The sequence below is a fragment of the Oncorhynchus tshawytscha genome, linkage group LG14 (assembly GCF_018296145.1).
Source record: "Oncorhynchus tshawytscha isolate Ot180627B linkage group LG14, Otsh_v2.0, whole genome shotgun sequence".
Classification (NCBI taxonomy): Eukaryota; Metazoa; Chordata; class Actinopteri; order Salmoniformes; family Salmonidae; genus Oncorhynchus; species Oncorhynchus tshawytscha.
The window spans coordinates 4,943,410-4,955,332 of record NC_056442.1 but is presented as its reverse complement, the minus strand read 5'-3'; the positions used below and the strand labels follow the sequence as shown (position 1 = coordinate 4,955,332).

General features: G+C 42.6%; 1 protein-coding gene across 2 annotated transcripts in view; it reads left to right on the top strand.

Annotated features, from left to right (window-relative positions):
- LOC112266389 (phospholipid phosphatase 2-like) overlaps positions 1 to 10,935 on the top strand; it is a 26,939-nt gene extending 16,004 nt beyond the window's left edge. For both annotated transcript variants that reach the window (XM_042296908.1, XM_042296907.1), the window contains 6 exons: positions 7,134 to 7,285; positions 7,407 to 7,493; positions 7,624 to 7,799; positions 7,879 to 7,936; positions 8,012 to 8,188; positions 9,074 to 10,935. In XM_042296908.1, coding sequence (XP_042152842.1) covers positions 7,134 to 7,285; positions 7,407 to 7,493; positions 7,624 to 7,799; positions 7,879 to 7,936; positions 8,012 to 8,188; positions 9,074 to 9,229 — 806 coding nt within the window. In that variant the 3' untranslated portion in view covers positions 9,230 to 10,935. The remainder of the gene's footprint in view (positions 1 to 7,133; positions 7,286 to 7,406; positions 7,494 to 7,623; positions 7,800 to 7,878; positions 7,937 to 8,011; positions 8,189 to 9,073) is intronic.
- The last annotated feature ends 988 nt before the right edge of the window (positions 10,936 to 11,923 follow it).

Sequence of the window (11,923 nt, the reverse complement as noted above, 5' to 3'; positions counted from 1 at the left end):
CTCACTCTCACTCTCTCTCTCCCTCTCCCTCTCTCCCTCTCTCTCTCTCTCCCTCCTCTCTCCTCCCTCTCTCCCTCTCTCCCTCTCTCTCCCTCCCTCCTCCCTCTCTCCCTCTCTCCCTCTCTCCCTCTCTTCTATCCTCTTTCTTTCTCTGTTTAACTATTTTCTCCTCTCCTTTGCCTTGTTATCACTGCAGACAAATAAACTTTATACACACACACACAGGCACATTGAGTTATTTCTGCAACACACTCTTTTTAACAAAAATACCAACCAAACGCCACCCAAACCAAGCAATCTGCTGTGATATGCATAACAAAAGGGCCTGACGTATCCATAATTTCATATGGACCTTTAGATCATTCAATATTGACTGGTGATTGTGTGAATGGGACAGATTACTGTTGTAAGACCTGTACACACCCTCTGGAAGAATCTGATTGGCAGACAATGATCATGTTCATTCTACGGGTCATTCTAATTCTAATATAGTTTCACATTGTGTCAATGTTTTTCACTTTCTTCCCAGAAGTTTGCTGTGATGGGGGGGGGGTCACAGTCCTTTAAAAACCTTGGGTCATCAAACTTTCTCTGGAAGTGAACATGAGACCTAAAACAGCTGCCGTTGCTCTAAGTTCTTACTGTTATTTATGTCGCTTGGGGTTAGAAGAGCATCTGCATCAAACTATAGACTGATACCAAATGTTGTTGGGTTAGTTTGTTATTTATCTATTTGAGTTTCTGGGTTTTGCGCACAACTAGAGTTAGAGAAGATACTCTGCCGCTGTTTTACTGACTCTCTCTCACACACACACACACACCATCTCTCTGTGCCAACTATGTGTGTGTGTGAGAGAGAGAGGGGGGTATTGACTTTTCCTGTGTGGAAAATAACCAGGATTCTGACAGTACAGTGGGAGTACTACAGCCATAGAGCAGGAAGAGGATCAGATTTTATCAATTTGTGTGTGTGTTGTAGCTGTTGGGTGTGACTAGTAGGACAGTGGAGTTGTGTACGTTTTTTGGCGTCTAGTCTGTAGAATGACAGGAACACTTCTTAGGTTCCTCCTTCCTGTGAGGTCAGAGGTCAGGAGGAAGTTGATCATGTGTCATATCTCACCAGACATTCCTCCATGTTTGTTTTCTCTGGGAGGCATCTGGAACTTTCTATCTAGCCAAATGAGAATGTGAAACAATGTTATCCCCTCTTCTTCTTTCGCTCTGACCGCGCTGCCCATTCTGTTACTGAAGACCCCCCTCGGCCCAGATAACTGTGTGGGGCAGGGGGGTTAAAGAAGACGGACTATGGACTCTGCTTCCTATATCTGCCACTGGACACACAAAACGCCCTGCCCTCTGAGTCTGTGCCACATCGCTGTTATTTCTACATCTCTGAGGAAGGTCAAGATGTGTGCTACAAACTAACCTCTTCCGAAGATACCGAAGAGAATGCTTGAATCAGTTTTCCTTTGGGTTCATTAAAACACCTCCAGTACCACTGGATCCCAGGTACGGGTCGTCACCAGTTCGGTTACCATTCAGCAGGGTTGAATGGTTCAAAATCAGTTCCAGATTCACTGTTACCACATTGAAAACCAACACTATTAAGACAATCTTTCTTCTATTTATTCACACACTCCCCTTTCTCCTTCCGTGTTTTATCAAATCCAGCTCAGCTTACTCTCTGGAGAGAGGAACAATCTTGGTTCAACTCAACCCTGGGCTACAATAACACTGTAGCAGAAACCTTACTGAAATAAAACTGGAGATTACTACAATTATACATGTGTGTTTATTTCTCTGACACTGCAGCAGAGTGCTTCACACATGCACACTTCATCCTCACCCTAACCACTACTCTCCAGAGAGCTGTCTTATCTAACTGTTATCCTAGAACCCTACAAAGTTGACATGACTTCAAAGTAAATACTAGTTAGTAAACTTCAAAGTGGCTGAGTGCATGCTTGACCTAGCGGAATTAAGGTTGACAAAGTAGTCACGCTGTTCATACGCCGCTGATGAGTGACAATGTGAACAGGGCAGGCGCCAGAACGAATCAGTTGGACTGGCGTTTGATTTTTAGAGGCGGGCCCGTTTTTCCCACGGAACCTCCAGTGTGCACGCACTTGCGCCTTCACACATTTTGGTAATGGGTGTTATGATAAAGACAGCTTGTGAGTTTCAAGTTTGGGGAAGCTTACAAGTTATCCTACCATTTCTACCAGTTATGATTATTTTAATACTGTGTACATTTTCGTGGAACAGTTTCATTTCAATAATAACTTTTTTAGTTTCTCAAAATTGTCACATGGTTAATCACAATCTTAATTTTAAATAATACAAATATAGAAGTTAAAATTAAACTAATGCAAGAGCATTTTGCCATATGGACACAGGACACCGCCTACACCGTGATCCATTGGAAGAAATGAGCGTATGGAACTAAGAGAGAACAAATTCTTATTTACAATGAGGCCTACCCCTGACGACGCTGGGCCAATTGTGTGCCGCTCTATGTGACGCCCAATAACGGCCGGATGTGATGCAGCCTGGATTCGAACCAGGTACTGCAGTGACGCCTCTTGCACTGAGATGCAGAACACTGCGCCACTCGGGAGCCCCTGTAACGTCCATCATCAACTAAGTAAAATACATAAGCCTAAAGCTGACAAAACAGTAGAAAATATCATGGTGAAAATTCAGGTTATTTCAATTGCATTAATCTCTACTCTGCCTGTCTGCCTCCCATTCAATCATTTAATCAATCAATCAGTCAAATGTATTTATAAAGCCATTTTTTACATCGGCCGATGTCACAAAGTGCTGTACAGAAACCCAGCCTAAAACCCCAAACAGCAAGCAATGCTGGTGTAGAAGCACGGTGGCTAGGAAAAACTCCATACAAAGGCCAGAACCTAGGAAGAGACCAGGCTATGAGGTGAGGCACAGCCAGTAGAGGACTGGCCAATCTGTCTTGATTTGCGCTATGGGTAATGAATTGTAACATTGTATCAACTCAGCATGTTGGTGTGCTCAGGCGTGCGTGCTCCCTCCCTCAACATTATCAGGGCAGAAATTCAGCATTGCTCACAGAGCACTCAAAACAAAAGACAATGAAAAAATTGAGAACTCAAAAATGATGGTTATGAAATAAACCAAAACTTGTTTCTCACAAGTGTAGCAGGTTGTGAACTCTGCAAACAACAGTTCCACTCAGAGAATGAGAATGGTAAATTACCAATACATGCATTAACATAAATTTAATGTAAACAAATGACGGGGGTTAATGGTACAGGTACTAGGCCTAGTGGTTATATATGTAATGGTGAATTGATACAAATAAACAATCGAAGGTTAAACCATTCTGGAGAGTTGATTGCATGCATTCTGGAGAAAGACGCCCAGATCTCCGCAACACACCCTTTCTTCTTGTCTCAACATTTGAAATGATACTCAAGACACATTATAGATGCTTTACGCTAAGCCTATTGCCACACACGCTCCCAAATTGCTTGCTTCAGAAACAGGCATAGGCCTATGCACTTGTGATGTGAAACAATACACTGTTGTTTAAAAAATACAAAATAAAGTATTTTCAATGATTTTATTTAGACAGGAGTAATTATAATTTTGGCAAAACATCCATTTAGTTTAGGGGAAGCCAGAATCTGAACAGTGCACTGTGCACCTGCCAATTTCCCTTTCTAATTCGCAAGTGGATGAAACCAGAGATCTGTATATAATGACGAGATGCTCATGTCTCCGTCCAAACAATTTGAGTCGTTGTCCCAAAGGCAGGAATGCAGGTGACAAGCTAGGTCTGCATAATACGGATAGTATTCAGACCCCTTCCCCCTTTCCACATTTTTATGTTACAGCCTTATTCTAAAATGGATTACACTTAATGTTTTTCCTCAATCCACACCATACCCAAAATGACAAAGCAAAAACAGGTTTTTTGATTTTTTTTGTGTAAATGTAATCAAATAAAATAAAAACTTAAGTGCCTTATAACCTTAAGTGTTCAGACCCTTCGCTATGAGTTGAAATTGAGCTCAGGTGCATCCTGTTTCCATTGATCATCCTTGAGATGATTCTACAACTTGATTGGAGTCCACCTGTGTCAAATTCATTTGATTGGACATGATTTGCAAAGGCACACACCTGTCACACACCTGTCCCACAGCATGTCAGAGAAAAAATCAAGCCATGAGGTCGAAGGAATTTTCCATAGAGCCCCTAGACAGGATTGTGTCGAGGCACAGACCTGGGGAAGGGTACAAAAAATGTCTGCAGCATTGAAGGTCCCCAAGAACACAGTGGCCTCCATCATTCTTAAATGGAAGAGGTTTGGATCCACCAAGACACTTCCTAGAGCCGGCCGCCCGGCCAAACTGAGCAATCGGGAGAAGGGCCTTGGTCAGGGAGGTGACCAAGAACCCGATGGTCACTCTGACAGAGCTCTAGAGTTCCTCTGTTGAGATGGGAGAACCTTTCAGAAGAACAACCATCTCTGCAGCACTCCACTAATCAGGCCTTTATGGCAGAGTGGCCAGACGGAAGCCACTCCTCAGTGAAAGGCACATGACAGCCCGCTTGGATTCAAAATCTCAAAACCTGGCACCATCCCTACGGTGAAGCATGGTGGTGGCAGCATCATGCTGTGAGGATGTTTTTCAGCGGCAGGGACTGGGAGACTAGTCAGGATCGAGGGAAAGATGAATGGCGCATAGTACAGAGATCCTTGAAGAAAACCTGCTCCAGTGTGAAGGTTCACCTTCCAACAGGACAACGACCCTAAGCACACAACCAAGACAACGTAGGAGTGGTTTCGTGACAAGTCTCTGAATGTCTTTGAGTAGCCCAGCCAGAGCCCTGACTTGAACCCGAGTGAACATCCCTGGAGAGTTCTGAAAATAGCTGTGCAGCGACACTCCTCATTCAACCTGATAGAGCTTGAGAGGATCTGCAGAGAAGAATGTGAGAAACTCCCCAAATACAGGTGTACTTGTAGCGTCATACCCAAGAAGACTTAAGGCTCTTATCACTGCCAAAGGTGCTTCAACAAAGTACTGAGTAATGGGTCTGAATACTTATGTAAATGTGATATTTCAGTGTTCTATATTTAATACATTTGCAAAAAAATGATTTGTTTTATGCTTTGTCAATATGGGGTATTGTGTGTAGATTGATGAGGAAATAATTTTATCCATTTTTAGAATACGGCTGTAATGTATCAATGTGGAAAAAGCCAAGGGGTCTGAATAGTTTTCAAATGCACTTTATTATACCCATAGACAAACATTGGCAGTAGAATGGCCTTACTGAAGAGCTCAGTGACTTTCAATGTGGCACTGTCATAGGACGCCACCTTTCCAAAAAGCTAGAGCTGCCCCGGTCAACTATAAGTGCTGTTATTGTGAAGTGGAAACGTCTGGGAGCAAAAACGGCTCAGCCGCAAAGTGGTAGGCCACAAGCACACAGAATGGGACTGCCGAGTGCTGAAGCGCGTAAAAAATCTCCTCTCTTCAGTTGCAACACTCACTACCGAGTTCCAAACTGCCTGTGGAAGCAACGTCAGAATAAGAACAGTTTGTCGCAAGCTTCCTGAAATGGGTTTCCATGACCGAGCAGCTGTATTTCTGTCTTTAATAAAGCCCTTTTGTGTGGGAAAACTAATTCTGATTGGGAGGGCTTGGCTCCCAAGTGGGTGGGCCTATGCCCTCCCATGGCTGTTCCCTTGCCCAGTAAAGTGAAATCCATAGATCAGGGCCTAATGAATGTATTTCAATTGACTGGTTTCCTTCTATGAACTGTTACTCAGTAAAATCTTTGAAATTGTTGCATGTTGCATTTTATATTTTTGTTCAGTATATGACTGGTGGAAGTTCAGTTTGCATCAGGGGAGCATGTAGTCTAGTGACAGGGTTCATAAAAACAGGAAAAAAATCATCAGGGTGTATAAAACCATTGTCCTGTCAGATTTGAGTGTGTGTTTGTGTTTGCACACCATTGTGTTGTCAGTTGAGACAGTTTTATAGTCTATCCTGGTGCCAGTCTCTGCTCTGGTCTGTGAGTCACTGAACTATGGGGAGAGAGCGAGGGAGTGAAAGAAAGAGAGGGTGAGAGCAGGGGGGAGAAAGGTTTGAGTCCGGGAAAGAGAGGAGAAAGGTTAAAAGAAAAGTCCATGGTCTCTTCCGTGAGAGATCAGTTTAAGGGAATTTCTCATGGTAACTTTGTGTATAAATAAATAGAGAATGGGACATAAATTTTGTGTGTGTGTGTGTCACGTCCGATAGTTGGCTCCCATGCCCTTGTCAGCAGGGCTCAGTGGTGAAAGTTTAAGGCTGTTACACTGTTAGGCATATCTATGGTGATGGATGTGTGTGGGTGCATTACCATTAGAGTGCACACAGAGTATCTAAACCCAGAGACCCACCGACACAAAACTTCCAGGAACGCTTCGTGAATCAGACTCGACAGACCAGACAGGGGTTTGGGAAGTCAATGGGAGAAGTGAAAAATACTCCCTTTGCTGCTAATATTCTCTAAATCGACCTAGGTGTCTTAGGTAGCTGAACATGTTACCCCAACCTTGTGTGGAAGTGACAAACTGACATGTTTTCATTTTGGTGTAAAATAACTTTATATCTAAGGAGGGCTTTTGATTTGACGGCCTGCGCAGTTCGGAGCGAGACGACCGTTAGACCCGATGAAGTTTCTGAGCTTAGCTAGCCAACGTTGCCATGACATCGCCTACAAGCGTGATTGTGGATTTCTATTGTAGAGGCAGTTTCTAAGCATCGTCATACTGTACTATACAATCTTTGGATGGCGTGTGTGTGGTGTTAGCTAGCAGCTTCCTCCCCAGGGGACGGAGGTCACTGATATACTGCTGACCAATAAGTGCCTCGATGTGCCTTCACATGCCCATGTATTGTTCACAGTTCCTGTCCAGCTGATAGATTTAAACATGTCTGTCAGAGCCTGTTGAGCTGCTTCTTGAACCTCAATCTCACCTAGGCCTATACAGAGACAAGTTCAGCACCATGTTGATACTGTCTCCCTTGACCCACTCCGACACCCCTCCTCTCTCTCCCTCTACCCTTCCTATCGCTCTCCCCTCTTCCCAGCGGCCCTTCCGTCAGCGGTCTTGACGTTAATGTTCAGCCCGTACCAGAGGGGTATCTACTGTGATGACGAGAGCATCAGATATCCTTACAGAAGAGACACCATCTCGCACAGGGCAATGGCTGCAGTCACCATCCCCTCCTCCATAGTCATAGTAAGTTTGATGAACAACTTGATGGTTATGTACAAAATGGCACGCTATGGTACGAGTTTACCTCTGTTATGGTACGAGTTTACCTCTGCTATGGTACGAGTTTTCCTCTCTCTCTCCATAGATAACTACAGGAGAAGCGTACCTGGTCTACTCCAAGCGTCTCCACTCCAACTCTAACTTTAACCAGTACATGTCAGCTCTCTACAAGGTCAGTTGGAACACGGGTCATAGTTTAGGGCTGACAATATGTGGTCTTAGCTCAGATTGGCTAGTTGCCTCTTCCCAATTTCATTGGTTCGGGAAAGTGGTTAAATTGGCCTGTGCTGTGCCTCTACTAGGTGGTGGGGACCTTCCTGTTTGGAGCAGCTGTGAGCCAATCACTGACTGACCTGGCCAAGTTCACCATCGGCAGGCCACGCCCTAACTTCCTGTCTGTGTGTAATCCCACTGTTTGTTCTGGGTACATGCTGCAACTCAACTGTACTGGCAACCCTCGAAACGTCACTGAGTCCAGGTGTGTGTATCTTTCTGTCTGTCTTTCTTCTCTTGCTATGTGATGCAATGTCAACATGTTTCTCTCCTCTGTGTTCCAGATTGTCGTTTTACTCCGGACACTCTGCCTTCGGGATGTACAGCATGCTGTTTCTAGCAGTGAGTGTTTTTTATTTGTGTGAGTTTCATACACATGTGAGATGACGATTAATGTGTGTGTTTGTGTGTGTGTAGTTGTATGTGCAAGCACGTATGCAGGGGAAGTGGACTCGTCTGGTCAGACCCACAGTGCAGTTCTTCCTCGTGGCGTTTGCGTTGTACGTTGGATACACACGGGTTAGCGACTACAAACACCACTGGAGCGACGTACTGGTGGGACTGCTGCAGGGAACTCTCATCGCTGTGCTCAACGTGAGTGTGTGTAGGAGGTGTGTGTGTGTTTGTACATGTGCTGAGCAATTAAACCGAAATGTCTGTAGTTCTTTGGTTTTGGAACAACTAATTGACCGATGTCAGTTAAATTATTTTAATTCCATTCTGTTTTTTCTGTGAGCTCAATGTGCACATTGCACAGTTACTCTAGAGATAAATCAGATCAAAGCCCGAACTGTGTGATGTAGTACGGAGTTGTAGTTTACAGAATATACATGATCTAAGTGACTGATAGTTGGTATTCGGCAGTCATAAAAGTATTGGGGCGGCAGGGTAGCCTAGTGGTTAGAGCGTTGGACTAGTAACTGGAAGGTCGCAAGTTCAAACCCCCAAGGTACAAATCTGTTGTTCTGCCCCTGAACAGGCAGTTAACCCATTGTTCCTAGGCCGTCATTGAAAATTTGTTCTTAACTGACTTGCCTAGTTAAATAAAGGTAAATAAATAAATTACTTTGAACTACTAAAACACTGATTTTCAACAGAAACCGTAGGCAGCAGCTCTATAGAGATGAGATGAGAATTTTGTTCTTAACTGAGTTAAATAAAATAAAAATAAAAATGATGACTTGGAATTAAATAATAAAGTCATCAAATAAAACAAATGTAATATACACAACAACCAAGATATTTTATTCAAGTAATGTTAATAAGTGATGAGCAGTAATGGGCAGTCACTACCCTCATGGGACTTTTGTTTTATTCTGTGTTACAGCATTTAACCCACAATGCATTTAATGTTTCAAATAAAATTGTGACCAAAATCTAAAACGTAATTATTTTTTCATAATCGACCTGAAACTGAACCGACCTCAAAAAGCACTAATCGCTCAGCACTGCTGACTTTAAACTATTCTTTTCTCTCAGGTTTGCTACGTCTCTGATTTCTTTAAGCTCCGCCCCCCTCCTCGCTGCCCACGATCAGAGACGGCTGAAGACGAACACCTAGAGGCCAAACCTGGCGTGAACCCAGACACACAACTACACAACAACCACTACAACTATACAACTACTACAGCCTGAACACAGACTAACAACTACACTGCAACTACACAACAACCTCTACACAACAATCATGGCAACCGTGGGGAAGGGGCGGCGACAGGAATTTGTTGGTGGGTAGGCCTGCAGAAATTTGGGTGGGCAATTTTTTCAAATTAAAATGTTTTGTTAACTAACTTCCTGCAATGTTGCCATGTGGCCAAGAGAGAAATGTACCGTTTTATAGCTGTCTATGAATTCTATCTGATGATGTTTGCATGTTTAGGTAAAAAGACGACAAATAATTAGAGCCCGACCCCGCATTGGATTTTTGGGTCCGATACCGATTTTGAGGGAGGGAAAAGTCACAGATTACTGATATCTGTCGATTTATTGTTTTTTTTAGAGGTTGAATGAAAAACGGACCAAATTGTGCTACAAAGGATCAACAGATACTCTAAATGACCATTTTTTAACTAAATATTATAGTTAACATTATTTAAGAACATTTTATGTGGTTTACAGGAGATCCATCAAAAAGCAATTAGGTTCTCTATAAATTCGACAGTGAATACAAAGCTTGTTTAGTTGACTTTCTTAGGTGCAACTTAAAAATGTCTATGGCAGTGGAAAAGAGGTATGAAAAAGTATTTGTGCTAAACCACCATAAGGGTGAGTAGATTTTACTCGTGTTTTACAGCAGTCAAAGGTCATGGAAACAAACACTTTATGGTCCACCTTGCAATGAGAGTACTTACGACAAGCACACGCTAGCTGTTCATTACGACAATGTTTTCTTAAAGAAACCATATTTACATAACACTGTTATTCAATACAAAATGAATTGGCTATACATTTCAACTGCAAATGGCATGCGCTGATGACTGAAAATGTTTATGCGTGCAAATTCTTGCTGCACTGGTTTTTGTCACACGTTCTAATTTCGCGAGCTAGCTAACATTAGCTACTTATCTCATAATGAATGCAAGCACATGGCCTGAATGATAGACCTGCGCCAAGTGTCTTGTTTTTTGCAGATTGCATATTTCAGAAAACTAACTAAATTAGCCCACTAGCTAACATAATAGGCCCTGACATTATCGGTCTTCTATTTGTATCAAGGACGAGTGTTCACTTTGGCGCCAGTCCAGTGTTGGCACATACGTAGCACAGATTGCTGGCTAGATAGCTAAGCTAACTACCTTTCTGGTTAGCTAGCCAGCTAACGTTAACAAAGTGAGAATGTGATGAGGACAGGGCTGCTTGCTTGGTGAAGTGTACTTTTGATTATTTACTCATGCTGGCTGTGGCAAGCTACTCAAGCTACAAACCACCATGTCTACTTTCCCTCACATTGTGGACTAGGGCTGAATGATGTTCAATGAGCAGCTGGTAGAGTGCCCTCTTTAGGCAACCATTGAAAATGGAGCAGACATATTTGTTTATTATATGTATATAATATGGGCACTTTATCTGTGGAATAAAGGCAGATAAAAATATCGGACGATTAATATCGGTCAACCGATTTTTATCGGTTGGGCCCTACAAATAATGTCCCATTTGGAACACTGACAAGGAAAGAGCAGTACTTACAAAATATATATATATCTAGAAAGAAAATAGGTTTTTGCTCCCAGTGGGGGCACCCATGGGCCAACCCATGCCTACGCCCCTGCCGTGTGGCTGTCTGTGTGAGAGAAGTGTGTATACCAGTGACTAGAATAAATGGAACGTATCAAACACCTCAAGCATATGGAAACCACATGTTTGTTTATTCCGGTCCAGCATTACAATGACCCTGTCCTCCGATAGCTTCTCCCACCAGCCACCACTGGTGTATATGAGAAGATGTGTAAAACCACTCACATGCACATGCATTTAACTTTGTATTTTATTTTAATACAATGTACTAAAAGTATGGAGGATGAGACAGTTTTTTAACAGAGACAAAGAATTATTGTGTAGTTTCCTAAATTTCAATTATGCTAACAGGAAACACTGAAACAACTTTTTTATTTTTTTAAATTTATGATTCATTTATATTTCCTGTGCAGCAGCATCAACCAGGTTGTCTTCTTGGGATTTGTAGTTTATTTGAGTGTCCTGTAGTTCTTTTTTAACCCACCCTCTAGTCTAGTTTGTATTTGTAAATGAGTTTTTTGTGTGTTTGTAATGCTTTGATCGCTTTTACCTACACTGGAGCTACTAATCCTCTCACACTTCTTCCATCAAGACAGCGGTCTCCAAGCCTCGTGCTGGGGAGCTACTGGGCTGCAGACTTTTGTTCCCGCCCACCACCAACCTACCTGATTTAACTAGTCGTTAAGACCTTGATTAGCTGAATCAGGTGGGTTAGTGTGCTCATCCTGTAGTTCTCCAGGGGGGCAATGGTCTGTGGAGTTCAGTGTTAGGCCTACTGGTACCTAGCATTTCTGTAGAAGACATGCATGTACAGTATATGGAATGTAAAACAGTGTTGCATAGATAATTACTTTCTAACTAACTGTTTTTCTGTCGTATCTTTAAGAATGTAATACCACTACTAGCCCACTGTGATGTTTTTTTAAAATGTTATTGACGCAACTTATATTAGTTACTCCAGTTTATTATATATAAAGCTGTGTATAACCTGCCTTCTCGCATGGCAACACAGGTCCAGATCATGATGCCATGTGCTGCCTTTGAAATGTTGATGTTGACAATCGTCAGTGTGTCAATGATTGATTGAGTCACTCA